Below are 22,541 nucleotides of genomic sequence, written 5' to 3' on the forward strand. Positions count from 1 at the left end.
CTAATTAAGATAAATGACAACAACAATAATAATAATTTACTACAGTCGATATGTTCTAACACACACTTTATTAAAAGATTGAAATATATAATATTATATAAAATTTATATTTTAATATACTTCAAAATTTAAAAATACAAAATAAACACGAAGCTAAAATTAATAACTAAAATTAAATATATAACCAATATAATTATTGAAATATAATTTATATTTTTAATAGAAAATAAAATTCAAATTTGATTTTTCTAAAAAAATTATATTTAATTACATATTTAGTTTTTTTGTTTGTTTTTAAATATATAATACGAAAATATTTTTTTATAACTTTTATTTTAGAAAACTACAAAAAACTACGTATTTATATATATATAGAGATAATATTTCTCCTGTTCTGTAATTCCTTGTAGATTTTGCAGATCTTTGAATGTAAAATTTATATTATGATATTGAAAGAATCCACCTCTCAATTGGATTTCGATTCCTTTGTTGATTATTGCCTACTGAGAGGGTGGTTGGAATTAACTGTATTTTCAGACAAACGCACATATATATTGGCAGGTTAATTTTGTGATTTCATAGAAATTATCTGGAAAAGTGGTGGTCAATTGATCGACGGCGAGTTGCCCATGAGCAAGCCCAAGGAACGCACCATCTTCCATGCCTCTTCCGCTCTTCCTCAGCCCCAGGTATGTCAATTAGGGTTCCGTTTCGTTGCATGTTCAATTTTCGGAATATTGACGCAAAGCTTGATTTTTGTCTGCATTTTTTACATGCAATATGTTTTGTTCTTTTTCTTGGTTATTATTTGGTACTTGTTTTAGCATGAATAAACTGCGACCAGTTTGGGGAAATGACCAAATTTTTTCCGCGAGTATGTGGGTGAACGAAGAGTCTGTAAAGCTGAGTTAAATGTATCGCTATCTGTACGTAAAACAGAGCAATAACTGATGCGCATATGTACCTCTATCCAACCGGCATAAGGATTAGGAGGTTCACTTAATTGACTGTACGTTAGGTGCTTCTCCTATCTTAAGAAGATACTGGAGGCTGCAAGGGTTAGATTTAATATCAGTCTAATGACTGCTGTTGTTCAATGGTGTCGTTTGTTTCCTTCTGCTGCATCTGCTCATCTTTTTCTTTTTTTTTTTTTATTTAAACCCACTGATACCTGTAGAAGAATTCCAAATGATTGCTCTAATGACGAGTTTGTTACAAGGTTTGCGAAATTAATTGGGATAATGTCATCTCTACTTTCGTAAGTTGGTCCAAATTACTGATTGATTTATGTAAGATTTATAAGGAATGCTGATCTCCCCGCTGCTTAAAAAAGAAAAAGAAAAAGAAGCAGCATTCCAAGTTACTCACCTGTTTTCAGTGACGGTAGATTATTGCATTACTGTCATTCCCAACTAATCCAATTGATCTATTCATCGCTCTTTTACACGTGTTTTTTTTCTCTAGGTGTCTCAAATTCAGAAAGGATTTTACAGTTGTTCAGATAGAAGTGAAATTGTTGACCATAGGGGGAAATCCGGGAAGTGTAACATGTGCTCTGCCCCTTGCTCATCTTGCTTTCATACGAATCAAGTTATTTCGAAGTCAATAGAAGAGTCTGCTGGAGAAACCTGTGCAGAAAACATTGTAGTTGACAACGAAATGAGCACTGTGGACACTATGATCTCAACTTCTGATTCCTCTGAAAATGCTCTATGTAAAGGATTCTCAAGGACATCTGATGCATCTGCGTCTAATGAAATGGTGGTGCATTCGAAATTTGAGGCTCAAAAAATTCCAGATGATTGTTTGTCATGTGACAGTGGCACTAATGAAGCCACTCAACGGTACAATTTTCACAACAGAAAAGTAGACAACAGAAATCTACCCTGCTCTTCAGTATTCACCAGTTGTGTACCTGATCAAGAGTATGGACATACAATTGATTGTCAGACCCTCTCTGAACATGGAAATGATAAGTCTGAAGTCGAACATTCTACAGCAAATCACAGTAGGCTAAGAAAAATAAATGGAGAATTTTACCATAAATTGCCCTCTAGTGGCTTGCCAATTGGATTATCTTCACGTCATCCATGTTTTTCTGAGGCTCTAGATTCAAAAATCACGAATCATGGTACTGACTTGCTCATGGTAGAGGATACTTCCACTCCAAAATATTCATTATGTGACAAAAACTCGAGGGACATGGAAGAAGATAAATGTTCTGCTCCACATGGGGCACATTCAGAGGTCTCAAGCGAGCACTTGAATTCTTTACTGACTGGAGATGTGGTGACAGATATTCACGGTGATCTGCTTGGTAAAGCTGTTAATTCTGCTGAGAAGAATGTGGATGCGGGGGTAGATATGCATCTTGTCAATGATACTGATGACTCTGATATGGTGGAGCAGGATGTAAGAATGTATTCTTGCTTATTTAGTAGGGGATTATCTATCATAGTTTAATAAACCTATCAAAAATTATTTCACGTGGCACATTCATATTTAATCACGCTCCAATTTTCAGTATTTCTCATTTCAATATGTTTGAAGGCCTGAGGCATCTTGAGCATAACCTCTGTCCTATGATAGGTCGTATATCCCTACCCCCTGAATCGTCATTAAATACAAAATAAAATTTAATGAGTTCCTTTTGACTTTGAATAGAACGGTATATTGATGATAACATCCTAGTTACAGTTATGGCCACTATATGTATGTTTTGATGAATAATATTATCTTTTTCTTGATTTCATACTTGACTCTGTGTGTTAGGATAATCAGGGATTATTTACATGAGATATTATCACTATCATACAACAAGATTTTGCTTTATCATTATTCTTTTTATTTTAGAATTAAATATTATAAGCAATAAAGGTTATGAATGAACACCTGGATGCTGTAAGCGTGACTATGCTTATGACTAGTTCTACTCTCAATTGATGCATGATCCGATAAATACATTTTTGGAATTACAATTACAATGATGAGCAGACCTATAAATATCTGAAATATCAAACTCTTGATTCAGAAAGATACCTAAAATTGTTTGAGCAAGTATCTTCGTATTCTATGATTGTTTATTTTCTTGTCAAAATCATTTTCTATGATTGTTGGGGACCAATAATTGTCATTGTATTAACGACCGAAACATGATGCTTGACTATCATACGATTTAAAACATACGATTTAAAATATTTGAGATAAACCATTACCATTAACTAAGACTTTTGGTAAAACGATAAACATTCAATTATACAATTGGTGATAGAGGTACGATCACATGTTCGGTTCACGAAGATTGCAAAGAGTGCAATTATTGCGTGATTTCTGAGTAGTAATAAATATCCTACTCGGGTGGCGATCGTAACGTGGTTTTTGGACTGTTGTACATTTTAAAGACATTTGAGTTGAACTATTATCACTAACTATAGTTTTTGGTAAAACGACAAACAATCAATTATTTGTTGATTTTCCATTTAAGGTCTCATTTCTTTACCAAATTGAACTCTTATTAAAGTTTCACTTTTTGTCGAAATAGGTAAAAGTCTGTGATATCTGTGGAGATGCAGGTCGGGAGGATTTGCTTGCCATATGCTGTAGGTGTATTGATGGTGCAGAACATACGTAAGTTTTAAAAGTTCTCTATTGTCTTTTTATCGATGCTACAATATATTTGAATTCATTTGAAATAAGTATAACCTATTCATCCTATCTCAGTTATTGCATGCGAGAAAAGATGGCTAAAGTCCCTGAAGGTGACTGGCTGTGTGAAGAATGCAAATCCGGGGAGCAGATGAGAAGTCAAAGACAAGATAAATTTGGAAAGGTGGATGGTAATGAGAAAAATAATTCCTCTGGTCAAGTAATTAGTGAACATGTAAATAGTGTTGATGTTGAGGGAAATAGAAGTAGAAGCAGTGTGAAAATTCCAAACAAAAGGCTAAGAGATGACGCTGATGCTGAAGTTTCTTCTATCGTGAAGAAGCTGGCTGTTGAATCAATAACTAGATTGCAAAAGTCCTCTTGGTCCGCCAAAGCAGCTGCTATTTCTCGTGAGAATTCTTTAAAGAACCCGGAGAAGGGAAGAGTGCAGTCTTCACACGGTGGTCCCTCTTCTGATGCTGTCTCAGTTAATGATAATCCTAAGTTAGCACATTCTGCTTCAGATCGGCGAGTACATAATTTTCAAGGTTATATGGTGTTTTTTAGCACATTGTTTCTCTGATGTTGACATTCGTGGAGTTTCCTTAAATTTTATTAGTTTGTGTAAAGAAGTGGGTTTTCCTTCTACAAGTAGTTTTAGTTTCTTTGTCACTAACTATCAGGACCAATATTTTCAATTATGCAGGTGTTTTCTCTAGGTCTAATTCATTTACATCTATAAATTCAAAACCAAAGGTGAAACTCGTAGATCTAGTTCTTCGGCGGGAGAAATCAGTAAAGGAAGTTGCCCCTCATCAACTTAAGGATGGTGGTATCCGATCCCTGGACAAATCTATGTTGTTCAAAGCAAAAAATTCGATTGATTTTGAATCAAAAACAAAAATGCTATCTCCTAGACTGTCGTCTCACATCCAGGATTTGAAAAATTCAAAACAGCAAAATACATTTGAACGGCAGAGCTCTTTCAAATCAAAACATGCACCAACCAATTCAATTATAGACGCTTCAATGGATTATGTCTCGAGAAGTGATAAAAAACAAGCATCTGGAGGTGAACATTGTCAAATTTCTACTCCGACTGATAACCTTGAGACAAGATCCATGCAACCTGATGGCAAATCAGCAGCATTATCGAGATCATATAGCCTTTCATCTCGAAAGAGTTCTGATTTACCCAGTTCTTTAGGTATGATTTAATCAAATGACGTGAGTTGATACCTCATACTGGTTTTGCCTTTTCAAAATTGTTTCTATTCCTTTCAATAATTTGTATTGGCAGGTGAATTTAAGAGGCCGGCGTTGTACCGGCGCAATTCGCACGTGGTTTTATCTGCCAAGGGAGTTAATAACATTGATAAAAATTCTAATCAAAGTAACTCGAAGGCGGATTCATCCTCATGCTCAGGTGTTTCTGAAAGATCACCTTTCAATGCTGATGAAGACCAACATAATGGATTGTCTCAGCCCAGAGAGTCCTCTAATTCCGGTGAACCATTAAGGGAACAATCTGGAAGCTGCTCTAGGCCGTCATATGTAAACTCTTCATGGGACAGTAACAATAACCTGAAAGCTGCTATCCAGGCTGCTATGCTGAGAAAGCCCGGAGTATACCAAAAGTATAGGTCTGATTATGCATCAACGTCAAACATGGGTTGCGATATAGCTTCTAAAGATCATTTATCAAGTTCTGCTGTAAGGAGAATCGGGTCTTCTGCTGCAGAGGTTGTTGATAAGTGTACATTGTCCCAAAATTTGTCTGCGGAGAGGCTTGGACAGGAAACACTCAACAATACAAAGCATTTTCCATCGGAACCTGTAGAAGCTTCCTCTGGAGGAGATGACACCCAGATGTTGTTGAATTGGAAGTCATCCTCAAGGGACATGTTCAGTAATGATGCTGCAGCGATGGCAATCTTTTCGAAATCCTTGGCCATCCCTAAACATGAATATATATGGCAGTAAGATCTTAGTTTTCTCCAAAATTTTCCAGTTGACTTTATCCACATTCTATTTTTGTGTTCTCAGACATCTCTAAATGCAGGGGAAACTTTGATATTTGCCGAAGTGGTAAAATCTTTGTCTCCTGGGATGGAATCCAAGCCCACTTGTCTATAAGTTCATCACCTCAAGTTCTGGATGTCGTAAAGAAATTTAAGAATAGAATTGTTCTGTATGAAGTGCCTCGCTTGAGCACATGGCCTATTCAGTTTCAGGAACGCGGGGTTGTAGAGGATAACATAGCCCTTTTCTTTTTTGCTAAGGATCTTGAGAGGTAATTTCTTAATTTTTTTTCTCATTTCATTGATAGGTATATTTTAATATTCATGTGATGTTTCTTGCAATGGATTTTCTTCTGTTTAAAAGTAGCCATGTCATCCTACAGTTACAACAAGATCTACAAAGTTTGGCTGGAGAATATAATACAGAATGACCTTGCTCTTAAAGGGAATGTAAATGGTGTTGAGCTCCTAATATTTCCTTCCAATCAGCTTCCAGAGAATTCCCAGCGTAAGTTCAACTTTATTTCATCTTGTAATCTAATTAATTTTCCCCTTATTTCAGAAAGTGGATACAATATGCCTCAATTCGTGCTTGCAATGCAAACTTCGTAAAATGACTATTCAGAGTTTGCATTGCTAATGTTTTTATAAAGGGGATACTTTTTTATCTGAGAATTTACTGTTTTTAAACACCTTTTCTGTGTCATAGGATGAGGTTTTTACTACTTGTGTTGAGTGCATTTATACTGAAAACCAACCTTACAGCCTACAGGTTCATACTATTCAGAAAGCATGTGCCCGTTCTAGAAAACCTACTAGAGATATCAAACTGTAGTTGATGTTAATTAAAATCAGGCACATCATGTTGGTTGGACTTCAAGAAACAAAAGTAGCTTTTCTTTGTTCCAATGTATGAGGAAATGAAATTGACAAGGCTCTAAATTCCAGGATTCTTGCAATCAAAATGGGATATGATATTCTTGATATTGTCTGCCTGCAGGGTGGAATATGTTATTCTTCTTATGGGGCGTGTTCAGAGGAAAGAAAGAAAGTCGCTTGGAATATATGCCTGAGAATGGTCGTTCACTTAGTCCTCGTGCTAGAGATTTTCCGGCATGTGATGATGTATGCCCTGATCCTAAGCTGAATGCTTCCGTAGAGTTTTGTAGTTTATTGTCACATGGAGCGATTGATGGAGATTGTGATGCCAGAGTATCTTCTGTTGATTGTTTGGATGGTAGACTGAATTCCAGTTCCTCTACGGCATCAAGGAGTTTTAGTGCAAGACAATGTCAAGAACTCAGGGATACTTGTCCGGTATTTGTCTTTTCTGTTTGTGCATGCATAAATTGCTTTGTTACATATGGGTGGTTTTTTGAATTGCTTGTTTGTTTTGTAAGCTTTAATGAAGCGAGTACGGGACCATTTTTGTGGTTTGCTTTGATAGTGTCTTCTTGTTCTGGAGTATAGATTTACTTAACATCTTGTTATGAAGACATTCTGGTTCAGCTCACTGCTGAAATTTTGATATCTGCATATACATATTTAATAGGAAGAAGGCATCAATTTGAGCAGTGGACCTCTCCGGGGTAGGTCACCTATCAATGTTTCTGTAAGGAAGCAAATGTCAATGCATATCGATACTCCTCTCGGAAGCCAACATTCATCATATAATTTTGATAAATCCCTAGATGGCGTTCTGGATATATCTGCAAAGAAAGGCATAGAGGAGGCAACTATGTTGGATAAGGTGCGCAGCAGTCAAGATCAAGTGAAATTCATTGTGGATGTTAATAATGATGCAGCACGTAATCAACTGCATGGAGCGCTTGGAAAGGTAAGTATAGGCAAATTAAATTTTACTTGATGATGTTGAATTCTGGTGATGATAATTGTTCTTGCATTGGCTATTTTGCATCACAGATGAATCATCATGTTGCTTCTGGCTCCCGTGAAGTGGAGAATCAACACCATGATGAAGCTTGTAATGAGATTGTCATCCCAGGGCGTTCAGAACATTCCAAAAGACAATTACTCCCTATGGAGCAATCCAGTCCTTGGGAAGCACGCTCATCAGAACAAAATGTGCTTCAAGATAGATTACCGGACCTGGAGCTTGCTTTAGGGGCCGAGAGAAAACAAAAGACTCGAGCTACCCAACAAGTAATGGTCGGTAAACAAGAGAGAAAAATGACAGAGGAGTATATTCTTGATGAAACAGCACTCAAAGAAGAGGATGATGTATCATCAGCTCTTTCCCTTTCACTTTCATATCAACTTACCAAGGAGGAATGAACTGCGAGTCCTGCTCGAAGTACAGGGAAGCATAGGGGTCACACCAATATCTCAAACATCCCCTCTTTCGCCATTTAGGACACAAGTAAAGCATGCCCAGGAAAAGGTCATTGGAACCCAGCTGGGTCTTGGAGGTACATGTGTATTTAAATCATGCGTTACGATTTTCCCGACGGATTCTAGAAATAACATATCGATAAATCTGGAGGGTATGCCTATGAATCGCCAAATCCAACCATCCTGATGGTTGCTGCTAGTATGTGTAAATATTATCCTCATTTGGAGGATCTTGGAGTAAAATCCATCCATTTAACCATTTTCGTATGTGAACATCTTGGTCGGTTGGCGGATCGGTGATTGTTGAAATGAGTAACCCGATACATTTTTAGAACGCGACAAATATTTTCTCTCGATTATGATATTTGCGTTATTATTTTAAAATCAATGTTTCAATAATATTCACAATTATTTGAACAACTGTGAGGCGACTGCCGACAGTAGATGGTGGAGTAAGACACAAGCCGGGTCTCACTCTCACCAGAAAAATTATCAAGTTTTATTTTATTATTATTATTTTATCTATATATTATATTTCTTGTAAGGGAATGATTAATGATTTGTTTGGAGATTGAATTCGCAAGTTGTCACTTTAATTAAATACTTTCATGTGTGTTAGTTCCCCTGTCAGTTTCCAATGAAGATAGATCAATTCCATTAAAACACAAATTCATTACATGTGAGCTTCTGTTCTCTTTGGAACAGTCACACAAACATGGGCACAACTAGATTTATGAGGTCAGTTTGGATTGGACATTTTTATTTATTTTTTTTTAAAAAAAATCATAAATAAAAAAACTAATTGTTCTGTGTTTTTAACCAGTAGAATTTCTTTAGCCATCTTTGATCTTTCATAATAAAAAAAATATTTTTCGTGAAACATTAGTGTTGCATATATAATTTGACCTATGTTTCACTCACTTTATATTGCTCAAACTTCATTTAATGTGTAAAATGGAATTTATGTAACATAAAAGAGAAGTAAATAACATCAACCATATCATTATTAGACAGTTATTATTAACTAAACTGTCTAGTTTAAGATAATTAATTCATATATCTTAATGACTCACACACTAATGGTATCAAGACAAACAACCCCTCAACATTGATTTTTTTTTTCAAATGTGTCCATCGGTGATAATTAGTGGGGTGTATTTAATCCAGAGTTTTGATGACTTTTAATGATTTTTTTTAAAAAAAATTATAGACTTTTATGAATTTGATAATTTTTTTTTATTAACTTTTACATAATTTCACATATTTACAAGTATATTTATGTGGATTACCGTACAAAATTTTATAAGATTTTTATACATTTTTGTAAACATAGATGAGATGAGAGAAGACGAGAATATATGAGAAGGGAAGAGAAAAGAAGTGATGTGAGGTGAGATGGAGAAATAAAGAGCTTGTGTATGGTTTAAAAGTTTTAACAATTTATCCAAATATTTGGGCCGTACCAAAGACAAATTTTGACTATTTATAGTTGTACCTTAAACTTTAATATTTGTATGTTAATGAATTCCATGAAATTGTTAAAAGTTTACTGAAAATTTGAATACATATATATACTTTTATATAGTTTTTAGAAGTCAATGTTGAATACCAGTTGACTTTTTTTAAAACTATATGAAAACTTATTTTGAATGCCATTAGACTTTTATAAAGTGTTCAAAACTCTTAATTGAATATATCTGTACTTCAAAAATCTAAAAAATTTGTTAAAAGTCGTTAGATTTCATACATTGAAACACCTCTTGGCAGAGCCGATTTTCCAAATTCTTTTATTTAAATGTTTTTTTATGGTGACGTCATAATTTATATTAATATATTAACTTTATATGCACGATTATTCACAGGTCTCTTGCCTCTCACAGTCACACAGTGTCTTTTTCATTCCTTTTTCCAAAAACAGATAATTATACAAAACTCTAGGGGCAATTTTGTAAATTCATAGGTGACACCATTGTACTTGAATGCGGAGATTGAAGAGCAGCAGTTGGGGGCAGACGAAGCGAGTTCTCTCTTCGGTAAAGAAAGTTGTTCACTTTGATAAAGTTCTAGCTTCTCTCTCTGCTTTTTTGAATAAGGACTAACCTAACTCACTGTAATTAAGATTTGGATACATTGGATCCATTGATACGTATAGGAGAATGTCCGCATTTCAGCGAAGACCCATCTTCATTTGAAGCCGATCTTCTTCTACTTTATCTATTAAATCAACCATGTCTTCCAAATCCAAGTAAGTCTCCTTATCTTACTTTTCTGTGGATTTGATGTGGGTTTGCTTTCCTTTTCAGTTTATCTAGTCTAATTATCTTCCGATGTGGTGGTGATGCGTTGCCGTATTATATTTCTCGTGTTTCTTGAATTTGATGACCATACTTTTTTAAGTTTCCATTGGAATTGATGGACAATATTAGTTTAATTAATCAATCGGGAGTGTTTATGTCGTTTTTTATTCATTCAGCAATGTCCCGGATTCTCACCTTTTGTGGATTGCGATTTCGTTGCTGTTTTCTTCCTCATTACTTTGTCGAATGCTACACTTAAATTCAGTTGATGTCTTTGCAAAAATTCTTTCTCTGGGTTCGCTTGGTCCCGTGCCTTGTAACGGGTGCATGTGTAGATTCGCCACTGAATGCTCATGTTAGCAGATAATTTGGCGCATGAATGACGTGATTATTAAGGTGGTTTTCTGCATGTACAGATCTACGTTATCAGAAACTCCAAACAGTAAGGCATCACTACCTCCCACTCGGATCAGCAGGTCAACAAGCAAAGGAGTGGCTAAATCTGCTGCTGATTCGGTGTCTCCCGTACAGAGTGCTCGCCTTTCAGTTGATCGGTCTCCAAGATCTGTTACATCCAAGCCTACAATAGAACGGCCGCCTGCCAAGCCTGGTGTTGGTGGTAATCCCCCTGATGTAAGTTTGAATAGCTTATTATTTAGTTATTTGTTTGAAGATAACATTGTTGCTAGCTATAAGTAAATTACAACAATTTAAATTATTTTCAGATGTGAGACATGGTGTTTTCTTAGCTCCACCGTTGTTTAAAATGATTTTTATGCTAATTTTTGCATTCAGAAGAAGACAAGTAGGGTGTTGAAGCCACCAGAACTTCAATTAGAATTAAACCTAGCTCAGGAGGATCTTAAGAAAGCCAAGGAGACTTTAGGTTTACTCGAGAAAGAAAAGAAAAAGTTTCTCGATGAATTGAAAGAAGCCCATAGATTGGCCGATGAAGCGAATGGAAAGCTTAGGGAAGCTTTGTTGGCTCAAAAGCTAGCGGAAGAAAATTCTGAGATCGAAAAGTTTCGAGCAGTTGAGATGGAGCAGGCAGGTATCGAAGCGACTCAACAGAAGGAAGATGAATGGCATAAAGAGCTTGAAGCTATTAGAAACCAGCATGCCTTGGATGTGGCTGCCCTTCTATCTGCAACTGAAGATCTTCATAAAGTGAAGAAAGAATTTGATATGGCATGTGATGCAAAAAACAAGGCACTTGGGCATGCTGAAGATGCAACAAAAATAGCAGAGATTCACGCCGATAAAGTTGAAGCTCTTTCAGCTGAGTTGGTCCACTTGAAATCTTTGCTCGATTCAAAGCTCAAAATGGAGGACGATGAGAATGATAAATTCGTGGCAGAATTGAGTCTGGAGGTAGATTCTCTCAGACAAGAACTCAAGAAGGCGAAAATCTTTGAGGAGAAATTGGAAGAAAAGGAGGCTGCCTTAGAGCATCTTAGTGTTGATCTGGAGGCTGCAAAAATGGCTGAATCTTACGCGCATAATTTGGTGGAGGAGTTGCACTACAGAGTTGAGGAATTATCTGCTCAGGCAGAGCAAGCAAAGAGATTGGAGAGATCTGCCTCAGAATCTCTGGAATCTGTCATGAAACAACTTGAAGTAAGCACTGATTCTCTGCATGATTCTCAGACTGAAATCTCGTCACTTAAAGAGAAGGTGGGCTTGATGGAAATCTCTATTAGAAGGCAGAAAGTTGATCTTGAAGAATCAGAACGTCGGCTTGGACTGGTTAAAGAAGAATCTTCAGTGATGACAAAGAAGGTTGAATCTATACAATTTGAGATTGAAGCTTTAAAAGAAGAGAAAATCCAGGCCTTGAGCAATGAGAAACTCGCAGCTGATAGTGTCCAAACTCTATTGGAAGAAAAAAACAAGCTGATAAATGAGTTGGAGAATTCCAGAGACGAAGAAAAGAAAACCAAGAAGGCATTGGAAAGTATGGCATCCGCTTTACATGAAGTTTCTGCAGAAGCTAGAAATGCCAAAGAAACACTGTTGTCTGTTGAAGTCGAGCGTGAAAACTATGAAACTCAAATAGGACATCTAAAGCTGGCCCTTAAAGCAACAAATGAGAAGTGTGAAAGCATGCTAAGTGATGCAAAACAAGAGATTGATATTCTCGAAAATGCTCTCGAACAATCCAAGCGTGATCACCAGAAATTAACCACTAAGTGGGAGCAGAAGGAGCTTCATTTGATGAACAATGTGAAGAAATCTGTAGAAGACAACTCTACAATGGAAGGTGAAATAAACAGGCTAGTTAACTTGCTAAAAATGGTAGAGGTAGAAGTTTGTGGGGTAAAGGAGGAAGAAGAGCGTTGGAAAAATACCTTCAAGGAAGCTGAATCCGAGATAATTTCCCTGAAGGATGTCCTTGGTCAGACAAAGGTTGAGAGCATGAGATTGAAAGAGGTTTTGATGGACAGGGAAAATGAAATACAGAATATTCTCCAGGAGAATGAGGAACTACGAAATAGAGAAGCTGCTTCACTGATAAAGGCTGAGGAGTTATCTAAGTTGCTTGAAGAAGCTTTGACCAAGAAGAAAATCTTGGAAAATGGTGAGCTGACAGATAGCGAAAAAGATTATGACATGCTTCCGAAAGTAGTGGAATTTTTTGAACAAAATGGCACAGGAAATGTGAAGAAGCCGAATAAGAATTCAAACGATGAAGCTTCTGTCACGGAGAAATTGAACGAGAAACACATGGAAAATGACATGTCTGAAGAAGTCGATATTAAGATGTGGGAAAGCTGCAAGATTGATGAAAAAGACCTTTCTCCCGAGGGAGAAACAGAGCATGAAGCCTTTGAGGATGAACGGTACTCAAAAGCTGATGAGTTTGATCAGGTCAATGGTCTATCCTCTTTGACAGAAAACCTTGACAATGGCGGAAGCTCGCCATCAAAACAGCAGAACCAAAAGAAGAAGAAGCCTTTGTTTCAAAAGTTTGGAGGTCTACTGAAGAAGAAGAGCCCTTCCAGCCACAAGTAACATATCAACCAACCATAACTGGATTCTACATCACTGCTGGAATGTGTTAACTCAATCTATTTTTTTTATTTCGTTTTTTTACCATCTCTTGTGCTAGAGGTGAGCTAAATATGAAAAAGGTGTGAAGATCATTACAGAAAATATGTTTTGCCCCAAACTGTGTATGAATGTAAGATTATTTCGTAACCTTGTGTTTTCCTGCCATTTTCTTTTAATTTTAGCTTGATATATGTTTTCCAACAAAAGTACACAAGTATAATCGATAATTTCTTATTACATGTGTTTCATAAATATATATTGTTTGTGTCATGACAGAGATTTAGAACTTTGCTGTGTGTTCTGTGGGTGACAACCACAACCAGGTTTTATAGAAGTTTTTCTCCTTATTCATTGATGGAACAAAGATCGAGTAAATTCATAATATTAAATTATCTTTTATGAGATTTGATTAAAATCTTTGGGTGAAATCTAGTGGGGATATCTCACCCTTATCCCATTTTTGGGAAATCAGATCAGATGAAAATGAGGTGACTTTATGAAATTCAATGAATAAAAATAGACGTTCTTTGTATAATATTTTTTTATATAGAATTTGAGTCAATGTGTAAATTAAGGATATGATTAATCATTAATGTTGTATGTTCGAAATTAATTTTTATAATTCAAATTGAGCCCAACAAATTTCTTATACACGTAATCAAGGTTAATTATTCATTATATTTTTTGAAAAAAGAAAATAAGGTCACCTTCACCTCTAAGAATCAAGACTGCCGTCTACAAGCCAAACTTAAGTGGGAAGAAAAAGAAGAGAGCTGCCAGGGCAAAGCAAGAATGATCTGGGTTGCGCTGATATGCGGTTTAATTCTTTACCGTTTGGTGAAGCCCTTCTTTAATGATGACGATAGTCTCATGGATCTCGAGACTTCCAACGCCAATGCCCTCTTCTCCGTTGCCAAAAGGTTCACCTTTTACTCCCTTTTCTTTATGTTCTATTGTGTGAAAACTAACCATATATTATATTATCTGAGTTCCATAGGTTGGAAAAGCTGTATCGTGGAAGCAGAGTCTACGTTGGGCTCCAAATTCCAGACCCTGATTCCGCTTCTCGTCAGAATATTGATCTTGTTCTTGTCACGGATGAGTAATCTATCTTCTTTTTTATCCTTGAAGTGGCCCTTTTAGTTTCTTGATTCTTCTATTCCTATGTTGAGATAATGTATTTTAGCTTTCGCTTGTAGTTTTTATTCGATATTTAAAAGTGCTGAACATTAAAGGGTTGATTAACAGTCACGTTCAAGTGTTGCTTTACTTGTAATGATCTGCAGAGAGGCGGTGGTGATTTCTGTGAAGAATGTATCGGGATTTTTCTCCGTAGATAAGGATGGCAATTTGGTTTGCACTTCTGGCAAACACCATAAAACCGAGCTCATTCCAAACCCTGTAAGTCATTTGTCATGTCTAGTTAATAAATAATTGGTAGAATCCATTTAGTAGTAGAACCCTTTTACTAGTGGTGAATCCCAAGTGAAACTTCTATTCTTAGCCCAATGGAGTTTGATGGCGAAATTTGCATTTTTTTAGATCAACAAAGTAAATTTCATTTTATCTGTTTGATGATGATCAACGCCCCGACCGTGCATCATACCTTTCAATGCTTTAAACAATTTTTTTCTGTAGTTTGAGCAGACTTTTCTCACACGACAGCTATCACAAGGTTAATACATTTTATATATAAAATATATTTATGCTTTCACAAAAAGAAGTTTGCTTCAGCTGAGATATCTAAACCAGCCCTTATTATAGATTTGTTTCGGAGGTGATTTGATTTATTATGGACTTAAAACTCTGGCCTGTTTCTCTTTAACCCAGGTTTCCTCTCTTCTCTATGTGCTCCTTCCCATTTAAGTCACAAATCTGTCTATGGGTTAAAATGGTAAAGACGTCATGGATATTAAGGGAATGTTCTACCAATTAAGATGAAGCGAACAGAGTGTTTCTCCATGATACTTCATATATTTGTGGAAAAATTTGCATCCTAAAGGAGTTTCTTTTAAATTAATTATATACCTAAAAGACATGAATACTGATTACTGGCTATGCTAGAATCACGTTTGATGTTATCAAGATTATAATAGTAATAATTATGTGTGTTTAGTTATATTGTGATGTAAATTGTAATTGCAGTGATTTTTTCCAAATGTTATGTCTCAAATATATTTTCCATCTACATGAAGTTGTGATGTCTATGAAATCAAATAATTATGAGCCAAGGTTGTAAATGGCGGGAGGCGGCAGTGGGGCGGTCACCCGCCTCGGCCGCCTAGGCGGTTGAATTTTTTAAAGTAATTTTTTATAGATAATCATATATAATCATGCAATATAATCACAAATAGTCATTATTTTTATATAAGATGTGTAATTAAATAATGTTTAAGCACAAACAATATAATATCATTTAGATAATGTGCAAATAAATATATAAATGCAAACTAACAAGATAATTAATAAAGATTCATCGTCATATTAATGTTATTATGCTAACAAAGTAATGTAATTACTTTTACCAAAAAACTAAGTTTAAATTTCAAAGTTTCAATCCATTATCCATCATTAGAACAAGTACTAGACTAAACATAACTAATCTTCCAAATATATATGCACCATCTACTACATCTACATATGCGGGCGGCGGGCAACAGACAGTGTGTGGTGGGCTTAGTGGTTGAGATTTGAGAGTGAAAACCAAAAGTTTAAAAAAAAGTGGAGTGTGCTAGGGTTTTGAGATTTAAATTAGTTGGCTTTGACTAAGTTTTTAAAATTGTTGACTACAACTTAAAAATCTTGACTGTCCGCCTCGCTCGCCTCCTCGCCTCCTCGCTCGCCTGCTCACCGTCTCGACCCGCCTCCCCAACGCCGTATAGCTTTGGCCACCTAAAACACCCGCCTCAAGCGTAAGCAGTGCGGTTGAGGTAGGCGGCCGCCTCGACCGTCATTTAGAACACTGATTATATGAGTGTTTGGACAATTGAACATTATTGGTTCTTGTGGGAAGCTCCCTTCTTACCATTTTAAATTTGTGTACTGGTATGAATAATTTACTCTAAAAAATATATATATGCTGCTATCTTTTGATGCCCATTTACTCTTCTTTCATGATTTATCTTTGAGACCTCATATTGATGTCTTATGTATCTTTAACTTAGGTAGCTGAGAGCAAACAATTAATTTCCATCTTAGAAGAATATCTCGAACAAAGGGGAGTTGCTCTTCCCGAAGAATATCTAAGTTTTAAAGTCATTTGCCCAAATCCAAATTTCTTGTAAGGATTCTCTGTTCCTTTTGCTATGTTTGCAGTATAGTCAATTTTTCACTTTGTTGTCCTCTGCCTCCCTCGCATAAACTGGAGTTGGATTATTTTTGGATGTTTGCTGTCGTATTCATGTTTTGTGTTTTCCAATCATAATTATGCAATAAATCTGTGAAAAAGATTGTCTAATTTCTCTGCAGCCATATAATATTGTATATATTAATATAAAACTTTCGGAATAGTTGGTCGAGGCAAAGTGGTCAGTGCATAAATATGGGGCACCGTTTTAAGTCTTACGGAAAAATTTATTCGATACTCATGACATCTCTCTGTCCAATACAGTAATTATCGAGAATGCCTAGCTGAGCCTAGTTTCACAGTCAGTGTATTTTGTAAGAAATTGAGTTTGTGACTAGTTATTGAGCCGTATTATTACATTGGAATGCTTGTGCACATTGTGTTTAGTGGGCTGATGATGCACATGGAAAGGCTGAGTAAAAATGATTTTAGGCTTTGCATTTTTTTTAGCTATGCCGAAGCAATAGGTTATAGGTCTAAGTGAAACTGTTTCATATTATTCTTTTAACTCTATAAACATATCCTTGGTTATTATTGATCATTTTCCTTTATTGCCCATGTTTACAAATCCTGATACTCTTCTTGCAGTTCCATTCATCCAGACAGTTTTCCTCCCGAGATTATTACTCGTGATCAGTGGACACAATTCAAGCCCGAGCAAAAATATGCGAGCTCTGGATGGCTCAAAGGTGCATTTCTGGGAGCAAAGAAGAAAAACCAAGAGTCGTTTAGTGAAAAGCTTAACTCGGTTCTCAGCACTGCTCCGGTTTTGGATAGGTCTGTGACAATTTGATCTGTGTTACATATTACCATTTAGGATTGATTTTACTTCCTAATTATCTACCACAAAATAAGACGAGGAAGAAGCATTTGCTGGTTCCATGAGATTGCTAGTGACTAACCATATAGTCAGTGCCAAAGCACTTGATTTCTTGTGTTTAGATCATGGAGCTGCATTCAATTATTTATCAGAGGTTATTGAGTTCAAATATAAAGATCACCTGAGGAATGATCTAGAGGGAATATATAGTAATTTAAGCACGAGGAATGCTTTTTTGCTATGCTACTGTGTTTGCAATTGCATATTTCTAGCTCTTTCGTCGATGATCTACGGTTTTTGTTCGTTCTGGTCTAAATCCCAACACCAGTCTTCGTATTTTTATTTGGTGACTTATTTTGTTTGAACTTGTTAATGTGTTAAATTCACTATGTATAGATGTGTTTTGCTATTATTGATTATATGTCACTCCAATGAAATTAAGGCTAGAGTTTAAGGGGAACAAATATGTTCTTGGTGAGTTTCTGGAATTCAAAGGAAAACGTGACGATATTCATGCATTAAGAGAGATCAAGAGATCTAAAGTCAGTAGACTTAATATCCAGAAGATAAGCATGTTCGGCTTTGGTAAGAAAGGAATGATACTTTTGTTGCAAAAGTAATATTATGCATGCTTGTGGTTTAACAAATCACTTTACAACTGATGCAGCTCATTCGACTCTCCAACTTTTGTATGCGCCTCGTGATTATCACAGCGAAGGACCTTCTTGGTCATCTCAGTGGAAAGAATTAACTGTTAATTCAAGCACAGAAGTTGTATTCCAACCCCAGAACTCCACGAAAGTGCGGAAGTACAAGTTGTCTTCAATTGTTTCCATGTCACTCAGTGCCTGACTGTAATTAGTGAGCAGTTTTAAGCTGCAATCACACTGTGCATAATACTATTATCTTGAAGAAATGGGAGAGTTGATGATATTGCCAGTTTATGTCGCCTAACATATGCATAATAGTGATTTAGTAACTGAGCATATCTATTGTTTTCATGTTGGTATATTATTACAGCACTAATTAGAAATTTGAGAATGAAATATAATAAAAGAATTTTCGGCTTTGAGTTTCTCGATCGGTTTAGCATATTTCGAAATATCCGTATAGTAGTTTTTTTAATCAAACAGAATCACTTCGACCACCTTATCGTTGTCCCCTCCAAATCTTTGAGACAAATATCGAAAGTTTTTTTGAAAAACAATTTTTACTCTAAATCTTCATCTTTGGGATAAAAGAAAATTTATTTCAAAAGTTTTTTTTTAAAAAAAGTTATAAAAACCATAAAAATTTAAGGGTAGGTCTCACGTGAGACCGTCTCACGGATCTTAATTTGTGAGACGGGTCAACCCTACCCATATTCACAATAAAAAGTAATACTCTTAGCATAAAAAGTAATACTTTTTCATGGATGACCTAAATAAAAGACCCGTATCACAAATACGACCAGTGAAACCGTCTCACACAAGTTTTTGCCAAAATTTAATTTGATTTTTAATTTCTATTTTTTTTGAAAAACATACTTATACAGAAAAGCATAGACCGTATAAACATATAATGCATACATAAAAATTAGGTATTGTTTAATTAATAAATTAAATATTATAATACTAAATTAATTTGCTATATTATTATTAATGTTTTAAATATTGTAAGTATAGAAAAATAAGGAGAATCTCTGGTCACTGAGAGCCGAGAGGGAGTCGTCTGAGTCCTCAGACAACACGCGAAGCTCTTTGTTCGACTCTCTGGTATTATTTCGAATCCCGTATGCTCACTAATCGTTTTCCTTTTTGTGTGATTTCCTGCTTAATTTTTATCCTTTTTTTTATTTGTTCGATCTCGTGATCTCTTGCCTAGCGGCTACTTAATTTTCCCGTCAACTGTTCTTTTACTTTGTTTTATATACGTTGATTTGTAATTTGTATCTAGATTTTGTGGGGATCTTTTTTAATTTTTTTTGTTGGATTCATGGGTTTGATTTTGTGAATCAGTGTCTTTTGTCTTTCGCAGAAATTCTAGTGATGCTTTAAGCCTTGGTTGTATTCAAACCTCGCGAAAAGACTTCAGTTTTACATTTGATATTACTATTATGAGCTAGTGTGACGGCTTCTGGGTCTTTGTCAATTTAATTTGAGATCTTTAATTTATAAATGCAAGAATTTTTTAAGGTTTTCGCATCTGCTTTTCTACTATTTTTTTATCATTTCGAAACAGGTTTTCTACTATTTTTCTGAAAACATGAGCGACAATTTGATGGACAAAGTCAACGCCTTTGGCGAGCGCTTGAAGATTGGAGGCAACGATTTGGGGCTGAAGCTTAGTGCTGGAATGAGCTCTGTGGGTTCCAAGATGAAGGAATTATTCCAAGGCCCAAACCAGGCAGACAAGCTTGTGGAGGAAGCCACAGCCGAAACCTTGGAAGGGCCTGATTGGGCCACGAATCTTGAACTTTGCGACATGATCAACCACGACAGGATTAACAGTATTGAATTGATACGTGGAATAAAGAAAAGAATAATGTTAAAGATCCCTATGGTTCAGTATTTGGCTCTGGTGTTGCTTGAAACTATTGTAAAGAATTGCGAAAAAGCCTTCTTCGAGGTCGCGGCTGAGAGGGTTCTGGATGAGATGGTGAAGTTGATTGATGACCCTCAGACTGTGGTTAATAACAGGAACAAGGCCCTTACACTGATTGAGTCATGGGGGGAATCCTCAAATGAGCTTCGCTACTTACCTGTTTATGAAGAGACGTACAAGGTAACCCTACAGTTACGTTGGAATTGGAGTGAGCGATGGAAAACTTCCTTTCTCCCATTTTTTTACGAGTGAAATTTTTCCGTAACCATATTGATAATATATGGATTAATTTTATATTTTCTTTTTGTCCAATATCAAAACCTTTTAACAATTTCCTGAATAATTGATGCATGGTGCAATTATTCACGCGTGCAAGTATTATAAGATAATTCGACCAGGTAATCTGATTCCTTTTATATCATTCAAGGATGGGATGAATTGTTGTTGCTGGAAATTTTCTCATTTAGCGTGCATGTACAATTTTCTTTATAAAACTATGATGAGCTAACTTGTTAATGTCGCTACGGCGATTTAGATGACACTGTTACTGATTCTTATCTCTTGAAATTATGTTTTGATATATTAGAATATACTTCTTCCCATTCCAGAGCTTGAAATCAAGAGGAGTACGTTTTCCTGGTCGCGATGATGAGAGCCTGGCTCCTATATTTACTCCTCCGAGATCTGTGTCGGCTTCAGAATCAAATGATGCTCTGTCACAACATCACGATGTTAACCCTGCGCGAAGCTTTTCAGCCGAGCAAACAAAGGAAGCCTTTGATGTAGCTAGGAATAGTATAGAGCTACTAGGCACTGTCTTATCCTCTTCACCACAACAAGATGCTCTTCAGGTTTGCTTTGGTTTTTTTATATCCAATTTGCCATTTGAAGTTATTTTATTCATAGGGGTTTATTAAAGCTCATTAAGCTTTAAGTAGCATTATGATTTTTTCTTATTTTTTACGGCCCTTTTTCTTTTATCAAATGTTATTTTTTAGAATGTAGTCCGAACTTCTTGTTTCTTTGATAAATTCTCTACATCCTCTATCAATCCTCGCAAAAAATTGGTGAAATTCATCCTTATTTGTTCTGTTACCTTACTATTCATTTAGAAAAAAAAAAATCATTGTGAATGCCATCAGAATTGAGATTCTAAATCATCAGGTTACTTTGTCTTAAGTTTGTAGGATTTTATCTTAATTTTTGTCTTGTTATTTGAGCCATAGTTCCGTATTTTGTCATGGATGAAAGGTACAGTTTGTTGACCTATTCATTAAAATCTCTTTTACCATAACTAAGAATTGTATTTGTGAAAATTAGAGAGGTTTATTTAATGCGACCAAGTAAAAATGTCAAAGTCAGGTCCTAGAAAGAGGTTTACATTATTTCTTGCCACCAAAGTTATTGTTTTCCATCGTTTTGACTGAGGAAGTAATTTTATTTATATTTCAAGCTATTTTCATTTTTGTGAAATTTAAAGGTTTGCAGTTGCAATCCGACATGTCTGCTGTTCTTTTCATGCCGTAAAGCAGCACAATGGAATTTGTCTAGTTCATGGTAAAATATTATTAAAAACATTTGTCAAATATCAGAGGGGATGTTGGGTTTGTAAGGTAGATAAGTTCGCGCTTCTTTATTATCTTTTGGAGAAGTGTTGGGATTGGTCAAGAAGTCGTTTTTTTTTATATCTTTACACAGTATTAATTTTCCAGTGCTGCCTTAGCAACTGGCACACTTTTGATTTTCCTCTTTTGAAATCGTTTTGGAAATTTGTTGCAGGATGATTTGACCATCACACTTTTGCGCCAGTGTCGCGAGTCACAATACACTATTCAGAGCATCATAGAGTCAGCCGGTGATAACGAGGCCCTCCTTTTTGAAGCACTGAACGTGAATGATGAGATTCAAAAAGTTCTATCCAAGTATGAGGACATGAAAAAACCTTTGGTGGTTCCACAGGAGCCCGAACCTGCTATGATACCTGTTGCTGTAGAGCCCGACGATTCACCCCGTGTGGGAGGCGGTAAAGAAGAAGCCTTGGTCCGAAAATCATCCGGGATACGGTCAGCTGGAAGCCATGGAGGAGGGAACAACGATGAAATGATGAATGATCTGGATGAGATGATATTTGGTAAGATATCTGGCGGCACATCAGAAACAGATCATGATACAAAGAGAAAGCAGACGCCTAAAGATGATTTGATTACCATTTGAGTACTCGTGCTTCATGTCTGTAACTTAGTCATAACTTATATTTGCCTTAAATATGCTCTAGAAAAAGTAACTCAATTGTGGTGTTTCGTTGTTTTTTTCTAATTATTTTTATGTATAGACAAAAGACCTGCAGTGGATTGAAAATCATCCGCTGAATAGTAATTTCCTGTTGTTTTCTGAGTATGCTTTAATCGGTGCTTTGTCCGTAGAAT

General features: G+C 35.8%; 4 protein-coding genes across 8 annotated transcripts; all 4 read left to right on the forward strand.

Annotated features, from left to right (window-relative positions):
- The first annotated feature begins 384 nt into the window (after window positions 1–384).
- Window positions 385–7,962, forward strand: LOC140958711 (ASI1-immunoprecipitated protein 2-like). Of its 2 annotated transcripts, none has more exons than XM_073416272.1 (11): window positions 385–689; window positions 1,465–2,412; window positions 3,542–3,627; window positions 3,721–4,193; window positions 4,352–4,852; window positions 4,946–5,624; window positions 5,708–5,938; window positions 6,050–6,174; window positions 6,667–6,983; window positions 7,219–7,503; window positions 7,590–7,962. In XM_073416272.1, the coding sequence occupies exons 1-11, from the start codon at window positions 630–632 to the stop codon at window positions 7,959–7,961; spliced, it is 4,077 nt and encodes a 1,358-aa protein (XP_073272373.1). In that variant the 5' UTR covers window positions 385–629; the 3' UTR covers window position 7,962. The 2 variants fall into 2 exon arrangements, with proteins under 2 accessions (XP_073272373.1, XP_073272372.1); XM_073416271.1 differs by lacking the exon at window positions 385–689 and adding an exon at window positions 1,291–1,383.
- A 1,952-nt stretch (window positions 7,963–9,914) lies between these two features.
- LOC140959056 (WEB family protein At3g02930, chloroplastic-like) lies at window positions 9,915–13,603 on the forward strand. 3 transcript variants are annotated; one of them, XM_073416780.1, is made up of 4 exons: window positions 9,915–10,051; window positions 10,138–10,263; window positions 10,732–10,948; window positions 11,111–13,603. In XM_073416780.1, exons 2-4 carry the CDS (start codon window positions 10,247–10,249, stop codon window positions 13,325–13,327), a joined length of 2,451 nt encoding a protein of 816 aa, XP_073272881.1. In that variant the 5' UTR covers window positions 9,915–10,051; window positions 10,138–10,246; the 3' UTR covers window positions 13,328–13,603. The 3 variants fall into 3 exon arrangements, with proteins under 3 accessions (XP_073272881.1, XP_073272882.1, XP_073272880.1); XM_073416781.1 differs by having other exon boundaries at window positions 9,932–10,263; window positions 11,114–13,603; XM_073416779.1 differs by having other exon boundaries at window positions 9,935–10,263.
- A 440-nt stretch (window positions 13,604–14,043) lies between these two features.
- Window positions 14,044–18,478, forward strand: LOC140959058 (uncharacterized). The gene is made up of 7 exons (XM_073416784.1): window positions 14,044–14,286; window positions 14,364–14,468; window positions 14,653–14,767; window positions 16,531–16,646; window positions 17,301–17,489; window positions 17,975–18,117; window positions 18,200–18,478. The coding sequence occupies exons 1-7, from the start codon at window positions 14,159–14,161 to the stop codon at window positions 18,382–18,384; spliced, it is 981 nt and encodes a 326-aa protein (XP_073272885.1). The 5' UTR covers window positions 14,044–14,158; the 3' UTR covers window positions 18,385–18,478.
- Window positions 18,479–19,186: 708 nt separating this feature from the next.
- On the forward strand, window positions 19,187–22,506 carry LOC140959057 (TOM1-like protein 1). Of its 2 annotated transcripts, none has more exons than XM_073416782.1 (4): window positions 19,187–19,286; window positions 19,753–20,295; window positions 20,724–20,966; window positions 21,895–22,506. In XM_073416782.1, the coding sequence occupies exons 2-4, from the start codon at window positions 19,777–19,779 to the stop codon at window positions 22,327–22,329; spliced, it is 1,197 nt and encodes a 398-aa protein (XP_073272883.1). In that variant the 5' UTR covers window positions 19,187–19,286; window positions 19,753–19,776; the 3' UTR covers window positions 22,330–22,506. The 2 variants fall into 2 exon arrangements, with proteins under 2 accessions (XP_073272883.1, XP_073272884.1); XM_073416783.1 differs by having other exon boundaries at window positions 19,200–19,303.
- Window positions 22,507–22,541: the final 35 nt, after the last annotated feature.

This window comes from Primulina huaijiensis, chromosome 15, assembly GCF_012295235.1.
Source record: "Primulina huaijiensis isolate GDHJ02 chromosome 15, ASM1229523v2, whole genome shotgun sequence".
Taxonomy (NCBI): Eukaryota; Viridiplantae; Streptophyta; class Magnoliopsida; order Lamiales; family Gesneriaceae; genus Primulina; species Primulina huaijiensis.